The sequence below is a fragment of the Hemiscyllium ocellatum genome, chromosome 5 (genome assembly GCF_020745735.1).
Source record: "Hemiscyllium ocellatum isolate sHemOce1 chromosome 5, sHemOce1.pat.X.cur, whole genome shotgun sequence".
In the NCBI taxonomy this organism is placed as follows: Eukaryota; Metazoa; Chordata; class Chondrichthyes; order Orectolobiformes; family Hemiscylliidae; genus Hemiscyllium; species Hemiscyllium ocellatum.
The window spans coordinates 51,373,071-51,385,936 of NC_083405.1; the positions used below are offsets into that span (position 1 = coordinate 51,373,071).

At 38.7% G+C, this 12,866-nt stretch overlaps 1 protein-coding gene across 3 annotated transcripts in view; it reads right to left on the reverse strand.

Annotated features, from left to right (window-relative positions):
• The window catches only part of phf14 (PHD finger protein 14), a 239,054-nt gene that overhangs the window by 206,248 nt on the left and 19,940 nt on the right, over positions 1-12,866 (reverse strand). For all 3 annotated transcript variants that reach the window (XM_060824742.1, XM_060824743.1, XM_060824745.1), the window contains exon 4: positions 3,946-4,090. In XM_060824742.1, the coding sequence (XP_060680725.1) occupies positions 3,946-4,090 (145 nt within the window). The remainder of the gene's footprint in view (positions 1-3,945; positions 4,091-12,866) is intronic.

Consider the following 12,866-nt stretch of genomic DNA (forward strand, 5'->3'; position numbering starts at 1 on the left):
TCAGACTATAATAAAGGTCAAAAGTCATGTGACTTTGGTGAAATCTAAATTAGCCAGGTTGGATTTTGTCTTCACGAGAGGAAGCATCCTTTCCCAATCTATCTTGTCAAGACCCTTTGGGATCTTAGATGTTTCAATCAAGTAATTTTCCCCTCTTCCCATCTTTAGCAGATCTAAGTTGAGCTTGTTCAACTATTTCTTGTATGATAGCCCACCCACTCCAGGACCAAAGTTTAGCTTCTCTAAACTACTTCTTATGCATTTACATCCTTCCTGAAATAAGGAGATCAATACTGTACTCCAGACATGGTTTGACCAATGCCCTATTTGGCTGACATTTAACTTCCTTTTTTTCAGATTCAAATCTCCCTCACAGGAGTGTCAGAGGCTGAGGGTTGACCTTATATGAATTTATAAAATCAGGAGGGGCATGGGTCGGGTAAATAGTCAAGGTGTTTTCCCCAGGATAGGGGAGACAAAACTAGACTAAGGTGAGAGGGAAAGATTTAAAAGGGACTTAAGGACAAATGTTTCATGCGGAGGGTGGTGTGTGTTTGGAATGAGCTGATAGAGCAAGTGGTGGAAATACAATTACAACATTTGAAGACATCTGGATGGGTTCAGAGGAATATGGGCCAAATGCTGACAAATGGGACCGGATTAATTTAAGATATCTGGTTGCCATGCATGAGTTGGACCAAAGAGTCTCTTTCCATGCTGTACATCTCTATGACTCTATAACTACAAACAATAACTTCCTATTTGTTTTTCCAATTACTGCCAGACGTACATACTGACCTTTCAAAATTTATGCACAAGGACGCCCTGACCCTACTGCATCATAGAGCTCTGCAATCTATCATCATTTAGATAACATGCTTATTAAAATTCTTCCTGCCATTATGGACAATTATAAATTTTCCCAGATTATACTCCATTTACCAGATCTTTGACCACTCACTTAACTTACATCTATTCATTTGTGGCCTCCTACAACCTCTTCACAATTTATTTTCTTACCTAATGTTCCATCAGCAAATTTAGCAATATCTTTAATCCCTTCATCTATGTCATTTATACAAACTGTAAACTTTTGAGACCTTAGCACTGATCCCTGCTTTACAGTTGTTACATGTTTCCAATGTGAAAAAGCCCACTTAAACCTATTCTCCACTTCCAATTAGCCAGCCAATCTTCTATCTATATCAAGATACTGCTCCTGTAACTAAGGCTTTATTTTCAGCACTAATCTCTAACATGGCACCTAATAAAATCTCTTCTGGAAATCAATGTGCAGCACATCAATCATGAACCGGTTCATGGTTCACGGTTTGTAGGATGACATTAAAGAATCAGTAGGACTACAATTGATGTTGCTGTTTCTGAAGCCTAGTCAATGCCAGGTGGTCCACATAGTTTGTAAGAACAGTGAATTTTCTTTATTTGTACTGAAATCTGTTTAGTACCAAAACAAATATCAGTTTTCAGAAGTGAATCAAAGTCAATTATGAAATACAACAATAATTTTTTGTTACTTCCCAACAGACAATACTATAGCATTCTGTATTTCATATTGGCTCTGTCCTGCATAATGTTACATTCTTCTACATTCAAATTATATTCTACAAAACTATTCCCCCATTAAATCAAGATTTGCTTTCAGTACTTTAGAACTTTTAACAAGATATTTGGATCATTCACAAATTGTCCTGTAACAGCTAAATTCAGGTGATGAATGAAAATCATTAGAAATTGCCTGTACAAAGACACTATAGCACTTGTAGAATTTGTAACAATTATGCAACATTTAACTAAATGCATTAAGACTGCAAACATACATTATTCACTGGGTGACCTTCATCCAACCACCTTTTGTTTCCACCCCACAGTTACAGTATTTTTAAGGACTCCTTTTTGTTTTAATCAAGGAAACCCTGTACTGAACCTTTTCTGGTCCCTTCTAGCATTTTAGCTGTGTTAGAAGTTAGAACACTGGTCACACAGTTCATTATTTATGCTGCATTTCTCCTTCTAAAGAAATTGATCCTACTTTTAAAATGTTGTTCTACAGTCCCTCTAATTTCTTGAGGTACCAAGTGGATCTCCAAGGTCACTGCTTGGCAGCAACCAGAGAAACCAGAAACCATTGACATAATTTTTTGGCTTGCATACTGGCATGTGCAGATTTTCAGAGAAGTTACATGGCCATGCAGCTCAGAGGGAACGGTGTTCATATCTCTATCTCAGGGAGGGAGAACAGAAGGAACACTTTAAAAAGGTAATGTATAAATTCAAGTAATTGAATTACTTCTTGTTCCATATCATGCTGTCATTAACCATCTAGCTTCTTTTACTTTTGAAGTAAAACAAACCTCAATCTGACTTTTCTTAGCAAGGTGCACTACCAATCACTAAAAAAAAACTGTCTAACATTCAAGATGATCACATCGTCCCCACTGTTGATCTAAATGATCTGTAAGCAAGGTAGCATGGTGGCTCACTGGTTAGCACTGCTGCCTCGCAGCGCCAGGGATCTACGTTCGATTCCAGCCGCAGGTGACTACATGTGCGGAGTTTGCATTGGTTTCCTCAGAGTGGTCTGGTTTCCTCCCACAGTCCAAAGTTGTGCTGCTTAGGTGAAGTGGCCAAGCTAAATTGCCCAGTGTTCAGGGATGTGTAGGGTAGGTGCATTAGTTAGGGGAAATGTAGACTAATAGTGTCGGGTCTGGGTGGGATACTCTTCAGAGGGTTGGTATGGACTTGTTAGGCTGAAAGGCCTGTTTCGACACTGTAGGAATTCTAATTCTAGTTCTAAAAAGTGACACGTGTGTGTGTGAGTGAGAGAGAAGAGGAGAAGAGGGACAGATCTAAAAGAAGAAATAGTACATCGTCTCAAGTCAAAATCAATTTGACTCTTACAAGAACTATCATTCTTGGCACCTCAGTTTGTCTCATCACATTTTATAACACTATACTAAAAACCTTAAATGAAACGTATCTATTCCAAAACTGAGATGGGAACAAGAGTGCAAACTTCTTATTCTAAATAGACTACATATAATTTTGAACTATAATAAATCAAATCATGAACTAACATGCACAATCTCTTAACAAGAGACAGACTTTGATTATCTTTGTTATAGGAATTGATTAGGACAACTTTTTTAATGAAGTACATTAAAAGGCATTAGAGCTACTAATCAAGTTGTCATTTTTCATACAGCTATGATTATTATTTCAAGGCATATAAGAGGTAGTAAATTGTATGATAATGGGCAATAAGCAATTCTTCAAGATAAATTTGTACTAATAAATATAATAAACCAAGATAAAGCAGATGGGTGTGCCAATAATATGAAGTCAAAGACCAATGTGCAATTCAATTGGAAGTTTTGAATTTGTTTTTGATAATTAAATAATGCCTTTCTTCAGTCATAAGATCAGAAAGAAGAAATATTTGCTGATGATTGCAGTGTTCAGTATCATTTATAACTCGAAGTCACAAGTGACATTTGGTCACGCAAATGATAGGCAGCAACCATTTCCAACAAGAAAGAAACTAACTATCTCTCTCTAACATTCAAATGCATTACCATCATAATCTCCAACAAAAGTACAAGACGATGAATACTCATCAGAAATATTGCTGGGCTAACTTGAGATACTAAATTAAAATGTTATAGCACAAAATAAAAACATTTTAATAAATTTTCAGTGTTAACTGGAAATATTACAGAATTCAGTCCTTTTATCCCCTCAGCTGGTACCACAAAGCAGTTCCTAATTCAGCTATCATAATTGTACTTAAATTCCAACAGTCATATGATACATAACATCCTTGATAGAGAAGCAATCTTAAATATAGTATACAGTTATTCATGGTCTTTTTGTTTAAAATTGTTGCTACGATCATAATTACTGAGTACTAATTCTCAAAGCACTTACCTTCATGTACAGTCACTCCACAATTGTCACACTGGACAATTTCATCTGCATCTTCACTGTTATCTCCCAGACATACACAGCAAATCTGCACAAAGTCCATTTTCTGAGAAGTGAAGTTTTGTTCTTTGTCTATTAATAAGGAGCCCTAAACGTTAATACAAAACAAATTGTAAGTGTGATAAATTGTTCAGTGAATGTAACATAATTGCACACTGAAAGAGACAAGCTCTGAATTCACTGTATTACGTTGTCATACACAAATCTCAAAGTTACAGTATTATAGATGATCACACTCTCAGAAAAATGTCATTATACACACTTCACATCACTGACACAAATGGAAACAGGTTTTTGCATCAAAATTCAGAGTCAAAAGGATGATCAAATTTCTGCAGTTAGTTAGATGACACATGCACTTGCCACCCCCCAGATGGGAGATGGGCTTGAAAGCTGATTACTGGAATAATGCAAACATGATGTTTGCAGTGCTTCAGTCAAGTACGCCCACCTACTGCATTAAGGTATTTATCCTGTAAGCAAGATACTTTTTGATGCCAAATTCTCTTAAAAGTCTGTGAGGTTTTCCAATCCTCTAGACGTTTATCTAGGATTTCCAAGAAAGCTGGAACTCCAATTACAACAAAGTTAACTACCACATAGTGAGAAGATCACTGTAGATTTCTTCCTTTTGCTTCCAGTTACACAAATTTGCCAGTTACTTATCCCATTTCCGACCTTCCATCTGATATGAATAATAGCTCCTGATCATAGAATGGTATAAATTCATACAGCTGTACGTAAAATGGATCCAACTCGTCCATGTGAATCAGATATCCTACATTAATCTAGTCCAATTTGTCCACATGTGAACCATATCCCTCTAAACCCTTCCTATTCATACACCCATCCAGATGCCTTTTAAATGTTAGAATTGTACCAGCCTCTACCACATCCTCTGGCAGCTCATTCCATACACACACCACCCTCGGTGAAAAAATGCCCCGTAAGTCCCTCACATTTAAAATTAAATTTCTAAAAATAAAATGTTGTGCTTCTAATCATTAACTATAACATCAGGCATACATCAGAATATTTATACAAAGGGAAGAACAGTCTTTATTTTGTCCCTCATTGCATGGTGATGCATGAATACATTCTCAAGCAAGTTTCATCATATCCTCCCACATACTAGAGAACCTGTTACACTTAAATACTGCCAAGCTTCTCCATGAATTTTACTTATTTTCCATTTTAGTAGGTTTTCATAAATTATAACAGTGAATAGCATTCAAAAGTATTTTGTTGCCTATAAAGCACTTGGAGACAGTCAGAAAGTTATAAAAGACATCACACAGATACAAGTTCTTTCTTCCAATTTTTCAAAGGATTCACATTTTTGGACCATTGGAATCTCTGTTGGGGTAGAGGTGAACTATACAAGAAGGATGGATTGCACCTAAATTGGAAGGGGTTTATATACTGGCAGGGAGATTTGCTATAGCTGCTCAGGAGGATTTAAACTAGTAAGGTGGGAAGGCTTGGGACCCCGGGAGATAGTGAGGAAAGAGATCAATCTGAGACTGGTACAGTAGAAAACAGAAGCGAGTCAAACAGTCGGGACAGGCAGAGATAAAGCAGAGAACAAGGTAGGACTGATAAATTAAACTGCATTTATTTCAATGCAAGAGGCCTAACTGAGAAGGCAGATGAACTCAGGGCATTGTTAGGAACACGGGACTGGGATAGCTATTATAGAAAAATGGCTCAGGGATGGACAGGACTGGCAGCTTCATGTTCCAGGATACAAATGCTACAGGAAGGACAGAAAGGGAGGCAGGAGAAGACAGCAAGTGGCGTTTTTGATAACGGATAGCATTACAGCTGTACTGAGGGAGGATACTCCCGGAAATACATCCAGGGAAGTTATTTGGGTGGAACTGAGAAATAAGAAAGGAATGATCACCTGATTGGGATTGTATTATAGACCCTCTAATAGTCAAGAGGGAAATTGAGAAACAAATTTGTAAGGAGATCTCAGTTAAATTTAAGAATGTTAGGGTGGTTATGGTAGGGGATTTTAACTTTCCAAACATTGATTGGGACGGCCATAGTGTTAAGGGTTTAGATGGAGAGGAATTTGTTATGTGTGTACAAGACAATTTTCTGAATCAGTATGTGGATGTACCTACTACAGAAGGTGCAAAACTTGACCTCTTCCTGGGAAATAAGGTAGGGCAGGTGATTGAGGTGTCAATTGCTGGAGCACTTTGGGACCAGTGACCATAATTTTATAGTTTTGAAATAGTGATGGAAAAGGATGGACCAGATCTAAAAGTCGAAGTTCTAAAATGGGAAAAAGGTCAATTTTAACAGTAATCAGAAATAACTTTCAAAAGCTGATTGGATGCAGATGTTCACAGCTAAAGGGACAACTGAAAAATGGGAAGCCTTCATAAATGAGATAATGAGAGTCCAGAGAAAGTGCATTCCTGTTAGTGTGAAAGGAAAGGTTGGTAGTTATAGGGAATGTTGGATGACTAAAGAAATTGAGTGTTTGGTTAAGAATAAGAAGGAAGCATATGTCAAATATAGACATGATAGATCAAGTGAATCCTTAGAAGAATATAAAGGAAGTAGGAGTCTACTTAAGAGGGAAATCAGGAGGGCAAAAAGGGGACATGAGATAGCTTTGGAAAATAGAATTAAGGAGAATCCAAAGGGTTTTTACAAATACATTAAGGACAAAAGGGTAACTAGGGAGAGAATAGGGCTCCTCAAACATCAGCAAGGCAGCCTTTGTGTGGAGCTGCAGAAAATGGAGGAGATACTAAACGAGTATTTTGCATCCGTATTTACTGTGGAAAAAGATATGGAATGTATAGAATGTAGGGAAATAGATGGTGACATCTTGAAAAATTTCCATTTTACAGAGGAGGAAGGGCTGGATGTCTTGAAAAGCATAAAAATGGATAAATCGCCAGGACCTGATCAGGTGTACCCGAGAACTCTGTGGAAAGCAAGGGAAGTGAGCCCGATGTCGGTGCTGGGCAAGTTGTTGGAGGGAATCCTGAGGGACAGGATGTATTTGGAAAGGCAAGGGAAGGTCAACATGGCTTTGTGCTTGGGAAATCATGTTTCGCAAACTTGATTGAGTTTTTTGAAGACGTAACAAAAGGATTGATTAGGACAGAGCAGCAGATGTGATCTATATGGACTTCAGTAAGGCATTCAACATGGTTCCCCATGGGAGACTGGTTAGCAAGGTTAGATCTCACGGAATACAGGGAGAACTAGTCATTTGGATACAGAACTGGCTCAAAGGTAGAAGTCAAAGGGTCATGGTGGAGGGTTGTTTTCAGATTGGAGGCCTGTGACCAGTGGAGTGCCACAAGGATCAGTGCTGAGTCCCCTACTTCTCGTCATTTATATAAATGATTTGGATGTGAGCGTAAGAGGTATAGTTAGTAAGTTTGCATATGACACCAAAATTGGAGGTATAGTGGACAGCGAAGAATGTTATCTCAGATTACAACAGGATCTTGATCAGATGGGCCAATGGACTGAGAAGTGGCAGACAGAGTTTAAATCAGATAAATGCGAGGTGCTGCGTTTTTGGGAAAGTAAATCTTTTCAGGACTTAAATGTTTAATGGTAAGGTCCTAAGGAGTGTTGCTGAATAAACAGACCTTGGAGTGCGGGTTCATAGCTCCTTGAAAGTGGAGTCGCAGGTAGATAGGATAATGAAGAAGGCATTTGGTACACTTTTCTTTATTGGTCAGAATAAAGTGGTTAGCACTGCTGCCTCACAAAGCCAGAGAGCTGGGTTCAATTCCCGCCTCGGGCAACTATCTATGTGAAGTTTGTACATTCTTCCCGTGTTTGTGTGGGTTTCCTCCGGGTACTCCGGTTTCCTCCCACAGTCCAAAGATGTGCAGGTTAGGTGAACTGGCCATGTTAAATTGCCTGCAGTGTTAGGTGGATTAGTCAGCAGTAAACGTAGGGGGTGGGCTGTCTTCAGACGGTCGGTGTGGACTTGTTGGGCCGCTGGGCCTGTTTCCACATTGTAGGGAATCTAATCAAATGTATTATTGAGTACAGGAGTCGGGCTGTCATGCTGCGGCTATACTGGATATTGGTTAGGCCACTATTAGAATATTACGTGCAATTCTGGTCTCCTTCCCATCGGAAAAATATTGTGAAACTTGAAAGGGTTCAGAGAAGATTTACAAGGCCGTTGCCAAGGTTGGAGGATTTGAGCTATAGGGAGAGGCTGACCAGGCTTAGGCTGTTTACCCAGGAGTTCAGAGGTTGACGGGTGATCTTATAGAGGTTTACAAAATCATGAGGGGCATGGATAGGATAGATAGACCAAGTCTTTTCTCTGGGGTCAGGGAGTCCAGAACTAGAAGGCATAAATTTAGGGTGAGAGGGGAAAGATATAAAGGAGGTAACTTTTTTCACGCAGAGGGTGGTGCATGTATGGCATGAGCTGCCAGAGGAAGTGGTGGAGGCTGGTACAATTGCAACATTTAAAATGCATTTGGCTGGGTTAATGAATAGGAAGAGTTTAGAGAGATATGGGCCAGGTGCTGGCAGGTGCGACTAGATTGGGTTGGGATATTTGGTCTGCATGGACAGGTTGGACCAAACGGTTTGTTTCTGTGCTGTACATCCCTATGACTAAATGTAATCCAACTTAAATCTACCAAACTTAAAAACTTCTTAGGTTCGCAATGCTTTTTAAAGTGAACTTGGATAGTTCTGTTAAGATCCCAGTAGGGAGAACTGTAAACCAAAATAACCAAATCTCTAACTGATCCAAAATGAAGCAACAAAGCATAGAATCCTATTACGATTTGGAGATGCCGGTGTTGGACTGGGCTGTACAAAGTTAAAAATCACACAACACCAGGTTATAGTCCAACAGGTTTAATTGCAATTATAACCTGGTGTTGTGTGATTTTTAACTTAGAATCCTGTTGGTATTTCCTACTTTAACACAAATCAGAATCTATGTAAATGAAACATGAATTAACAGTCAAATGATATATTACTAACTATACATTACAGATCAAACAAAATCTCTCAAAAGATTCTGAAATGTGGTTCTTCAATCTCACAGTCTTTTTAACTTGGTTTTTGAATGATGTTGTCTGATTTTCCTCACTCAACGAATTGGTCCTGTGTCATCTGTAAAAATATCTCTAATGAACCAGAATCACCCAGAAACTGTCGTCACCTCAATAAAAACCTCGCCAGAACACCCTTAGCTAGGTTCATAAGAGTCTTGACATCACAAATTTCCCAAACATTTTCTAAATCTGTGAACAAGTCATCTAGTTGGTGCAAATTAAACTGATCAAAGCCCAATTTATAATTTCTGCTCTCACCACACCTTCAGCTTTTTTTTTTATTTAAAATGGTACCACACACACAGACATAGCTCCTTGTAATTGTGCCTCCTAATTTTTGTCCTTCCTTCTTTACAACAAAAGTTTGTTTGTTCTGTCACTTCACCAGATGCATCTTAAAAACTTTGTTCCTGTTGGTACTTCTTCCAGGTTCAAGGTTCACAGGTCACATAGACTAGCAGTTCTTAACATACTTAACAAGAAAATTAAACTGTTCCTTTTACAACTGATGCAAGCTCTCACATGTTCTTTCTAAGCATTCTTAAAAAAAATTAAGAATTTTCTGACATGTTCACAAGATTACAAACACTCCTCCCATGTTGCTTAATGGTCAAATGTTGTCACACTGTTTATATTAACTAGTGGAACCATTTATGTAGGTCCATAGTCTCATTCTTCACGATATGGTCGCACACTTACTAAATCAGAAGGTTAAGCTCAACCTGCATTCCTGAAATTTAAGCATAATTGATTGTAGCACCATACTGAAGAAATGCAATTGGAGATGCTTCTGTTGCACATTATATTAAGTTGAGATTTAATGGCCCTCTTGGATAAGCACATAAGATTATTCAAAGATTATTCTCACCAATACTTATGTATTCACCAATATCACAAATAGATAATGTGATCAGCAGTTCATTGCTGATTGCGGAACCTGGCTGTACACTGATTACTGCTATGCTTCCATACATTCTTCCCAGTGATATTTCAAAAGTATTTCAATAATTATAAAGTGTTTCGAGAATTACAAAATTATGAAATGTACATGTAGTTCTACCTTCCAGTAAGTGAAAGAAATCAAATTATCTTTTAACATGGCAACAAATTATAAAGTGCTTTACTTTCCATCTGTCAATGCTACACAAAGTAGAATACTCAAAACTGTTAGTGAAATAAGTAGTGAATGTATTCTACCTTCAAGCACAGACATCTGTTCACTTGATCACAGCACAAGTAAAATGACTAGAATCATAGAATCCCTACTGAGTATGCAATATACTAATTCAATATATAAATAGAAACCAGAAAAACCATGCAAACAACAAAATTACTACAGATGATAGGTGAAGAAGCCAAATCACATATTTTCATCTGAACAGGATTTGCAGCCAGGAATCAGCCTCTAAAATTTTCCACCAATTAGTTGATGACACAGAGTCATAAGTGTCATGGACATGTACAGCACAAAAACAGACCGTCAGTCCAACTTGCCCATGCCGATGAGAAATCCCAAACTAATCTAGTCCCACTTGCCAGCACCCAGCCCATATCTCTCCAAACCCTTCCTATTCATATACCCATTCAGATGCTGCAATTGTACTAGCTGCTACCACTTCCTCTGACAGCTCATTCCAAAAACGCACCACCTTCTGCGTGAAAAATTGTCCCTTAGTTCCCTTTTTTTAAACTTTCCCTCTCACCCTAAACCTATGCCCTCTAGTTCTGTACTCCCCACTCCAGGGAAAAGACTTTGCCAATTTATCCTATCCATGCCCCTAATGATTTTCTAAACCTCTATAAGGTCACCCCTCCGACGGTCCAGGAAAAACAGCCCTAGCCAATTCAACCTCTTCCTATAGCTCAAATCCTCTAACTCTGGCAACATCCTTGTAAATATTTTCTGAACCTTTTCAAGTTTCACAAACATCCTTCCGACAGAAAGGAGACCAGAATTGCACACAATATTCCAAAAGTGGCGTGACCAATGTTCTGTCTAGCCACAACATAATCTCCCAACTCCTACACTCAATTCTCTCACCAATAATTGTTGTTTAATGTAGGACTCATACCAAAAGTAGAATGCGGTCAGCAAATTTCCATGTTCCAAATTAAATAGTTCTATATTTTCTTCAATTCAGATTTTCTTTTAGCATTTTGTTTTTAAACTTACAGCCATAATTTCTAGTAATAAACTTTGAAAATCTCCCCAATTTGTTGTTCACAGGACAGGTTGTCAAACATACTTACGCTCTCACTAACAATCACAAAGTAAAAATGACTGAATCTTTCACTTTTAATTAATATTTTAGAAAGAGATGATTAAATACTTCAGCCGTACACAAGATTAGTGTAAAAGATGAACTACTTTTAAAAATGTTTTTAACTGCGTAGGACAATTTTGATATTCCACATTGACATCAGTGCTTAAATATTGCTTGGATAAGTGTATTCCAGGAATTCCCAGATATGACATCGAATGTCAGCATTTTCATCTTATGCAGGTGAAATGCTAAGTATGCAGGTCATTATGCTTCTGAAAGCAAAAGAGTCTGCAGTGCACTACTGCTGAAGTATAGGTGCATGCACATTCATTTTTGGCTAACCATTTGAACTAGTGTCATGAAAGCAATGGCTTTAAATTATAAGCTCTTAAATTATACCACTGTGGAATCACAGTATTGTTGTATCACGATGTGGAGGTACCAGTCGGCTGGCCTAGGGTGGACAAAATCAGAAATCACACAACATCAGGTTATGGTCAACAGGTTCATTTTAAATCACAAGTTTTCAGAGCATAGTCCTTTCATCAGGTGAAGTGAGAGGGTAAGCAGATTTGAAACCCTAATTCTGATTTTTCTTCACTAATGCCACTACACCTGCTTAGAGCCCCCACTCCACCAAGTAGCCCCTGCTCTTGCTCCTGATTTATAGCATCCGCAGCAGTTTCAGTTTTTATTTGACTGGAATAACATGATTGGTATAACTGTCACATGCTGGGAGTCTAACCAAAGAAATAAGTAATCCAAGACTGTACAAACTAATTAAGGGAGATAGATTACAACAATTTATCAAAGTGATGGTGTCAAAACAGGACAGCAAGGAAGACTTTACATGTGCAGACAAAAGCAAGGGCAGGGGTTGCTGGAGGGTGCTCAGTAGGTCTGGCAGCATCTGTGAAGAACAGTCAGAGTTAATGTTTCAGGTCCGGTGATCCTTCCTCTGGTTTATCTTCATAGATGCCACCGGACCGGCTGGGCATTTCCAGCAATTTCTGTTTTTGTTTCCATGTTATTCAAGTCACTTGGTTTGTCTCCAGCACCTTCGTTTTTTTTTGTAATTATCTCTCTGCCTCATTTAATTGGATTTAAAATCATCTCTTCACATGTTATTCAGCTATGACACTTTTACTCACACCACCGAAACTATTGGTCACCTGCAGAGACTTTTTATTTGACACTGCACTCAGACCACTTGTGTGATCTTTTGATCTCACTACCCATACATTCTGTGTTCTGTGTGCATTCCCTTTCACTTGACTTGTCGAAGGGGCTACGGTCCGAAAGCTTGTAGCTTCAAATCAACTTGTTGGACTATAACTGGGGCGGCACGGTGGCACAGTGGTTCGCACTGCTGCCTCACAGCGCCAGAGACCTGGGTTCAATTCCCGACTCAGGCGACTGACTGTGTGGAGTTTGCTCGTTCTCCCAGTGTCTGCGTGGATTTCCTCCGAGTGCTCCGGTTTCCTCCCACAGTCCAAAGATGTGCGGGTCAGGTGAATTGGCCATG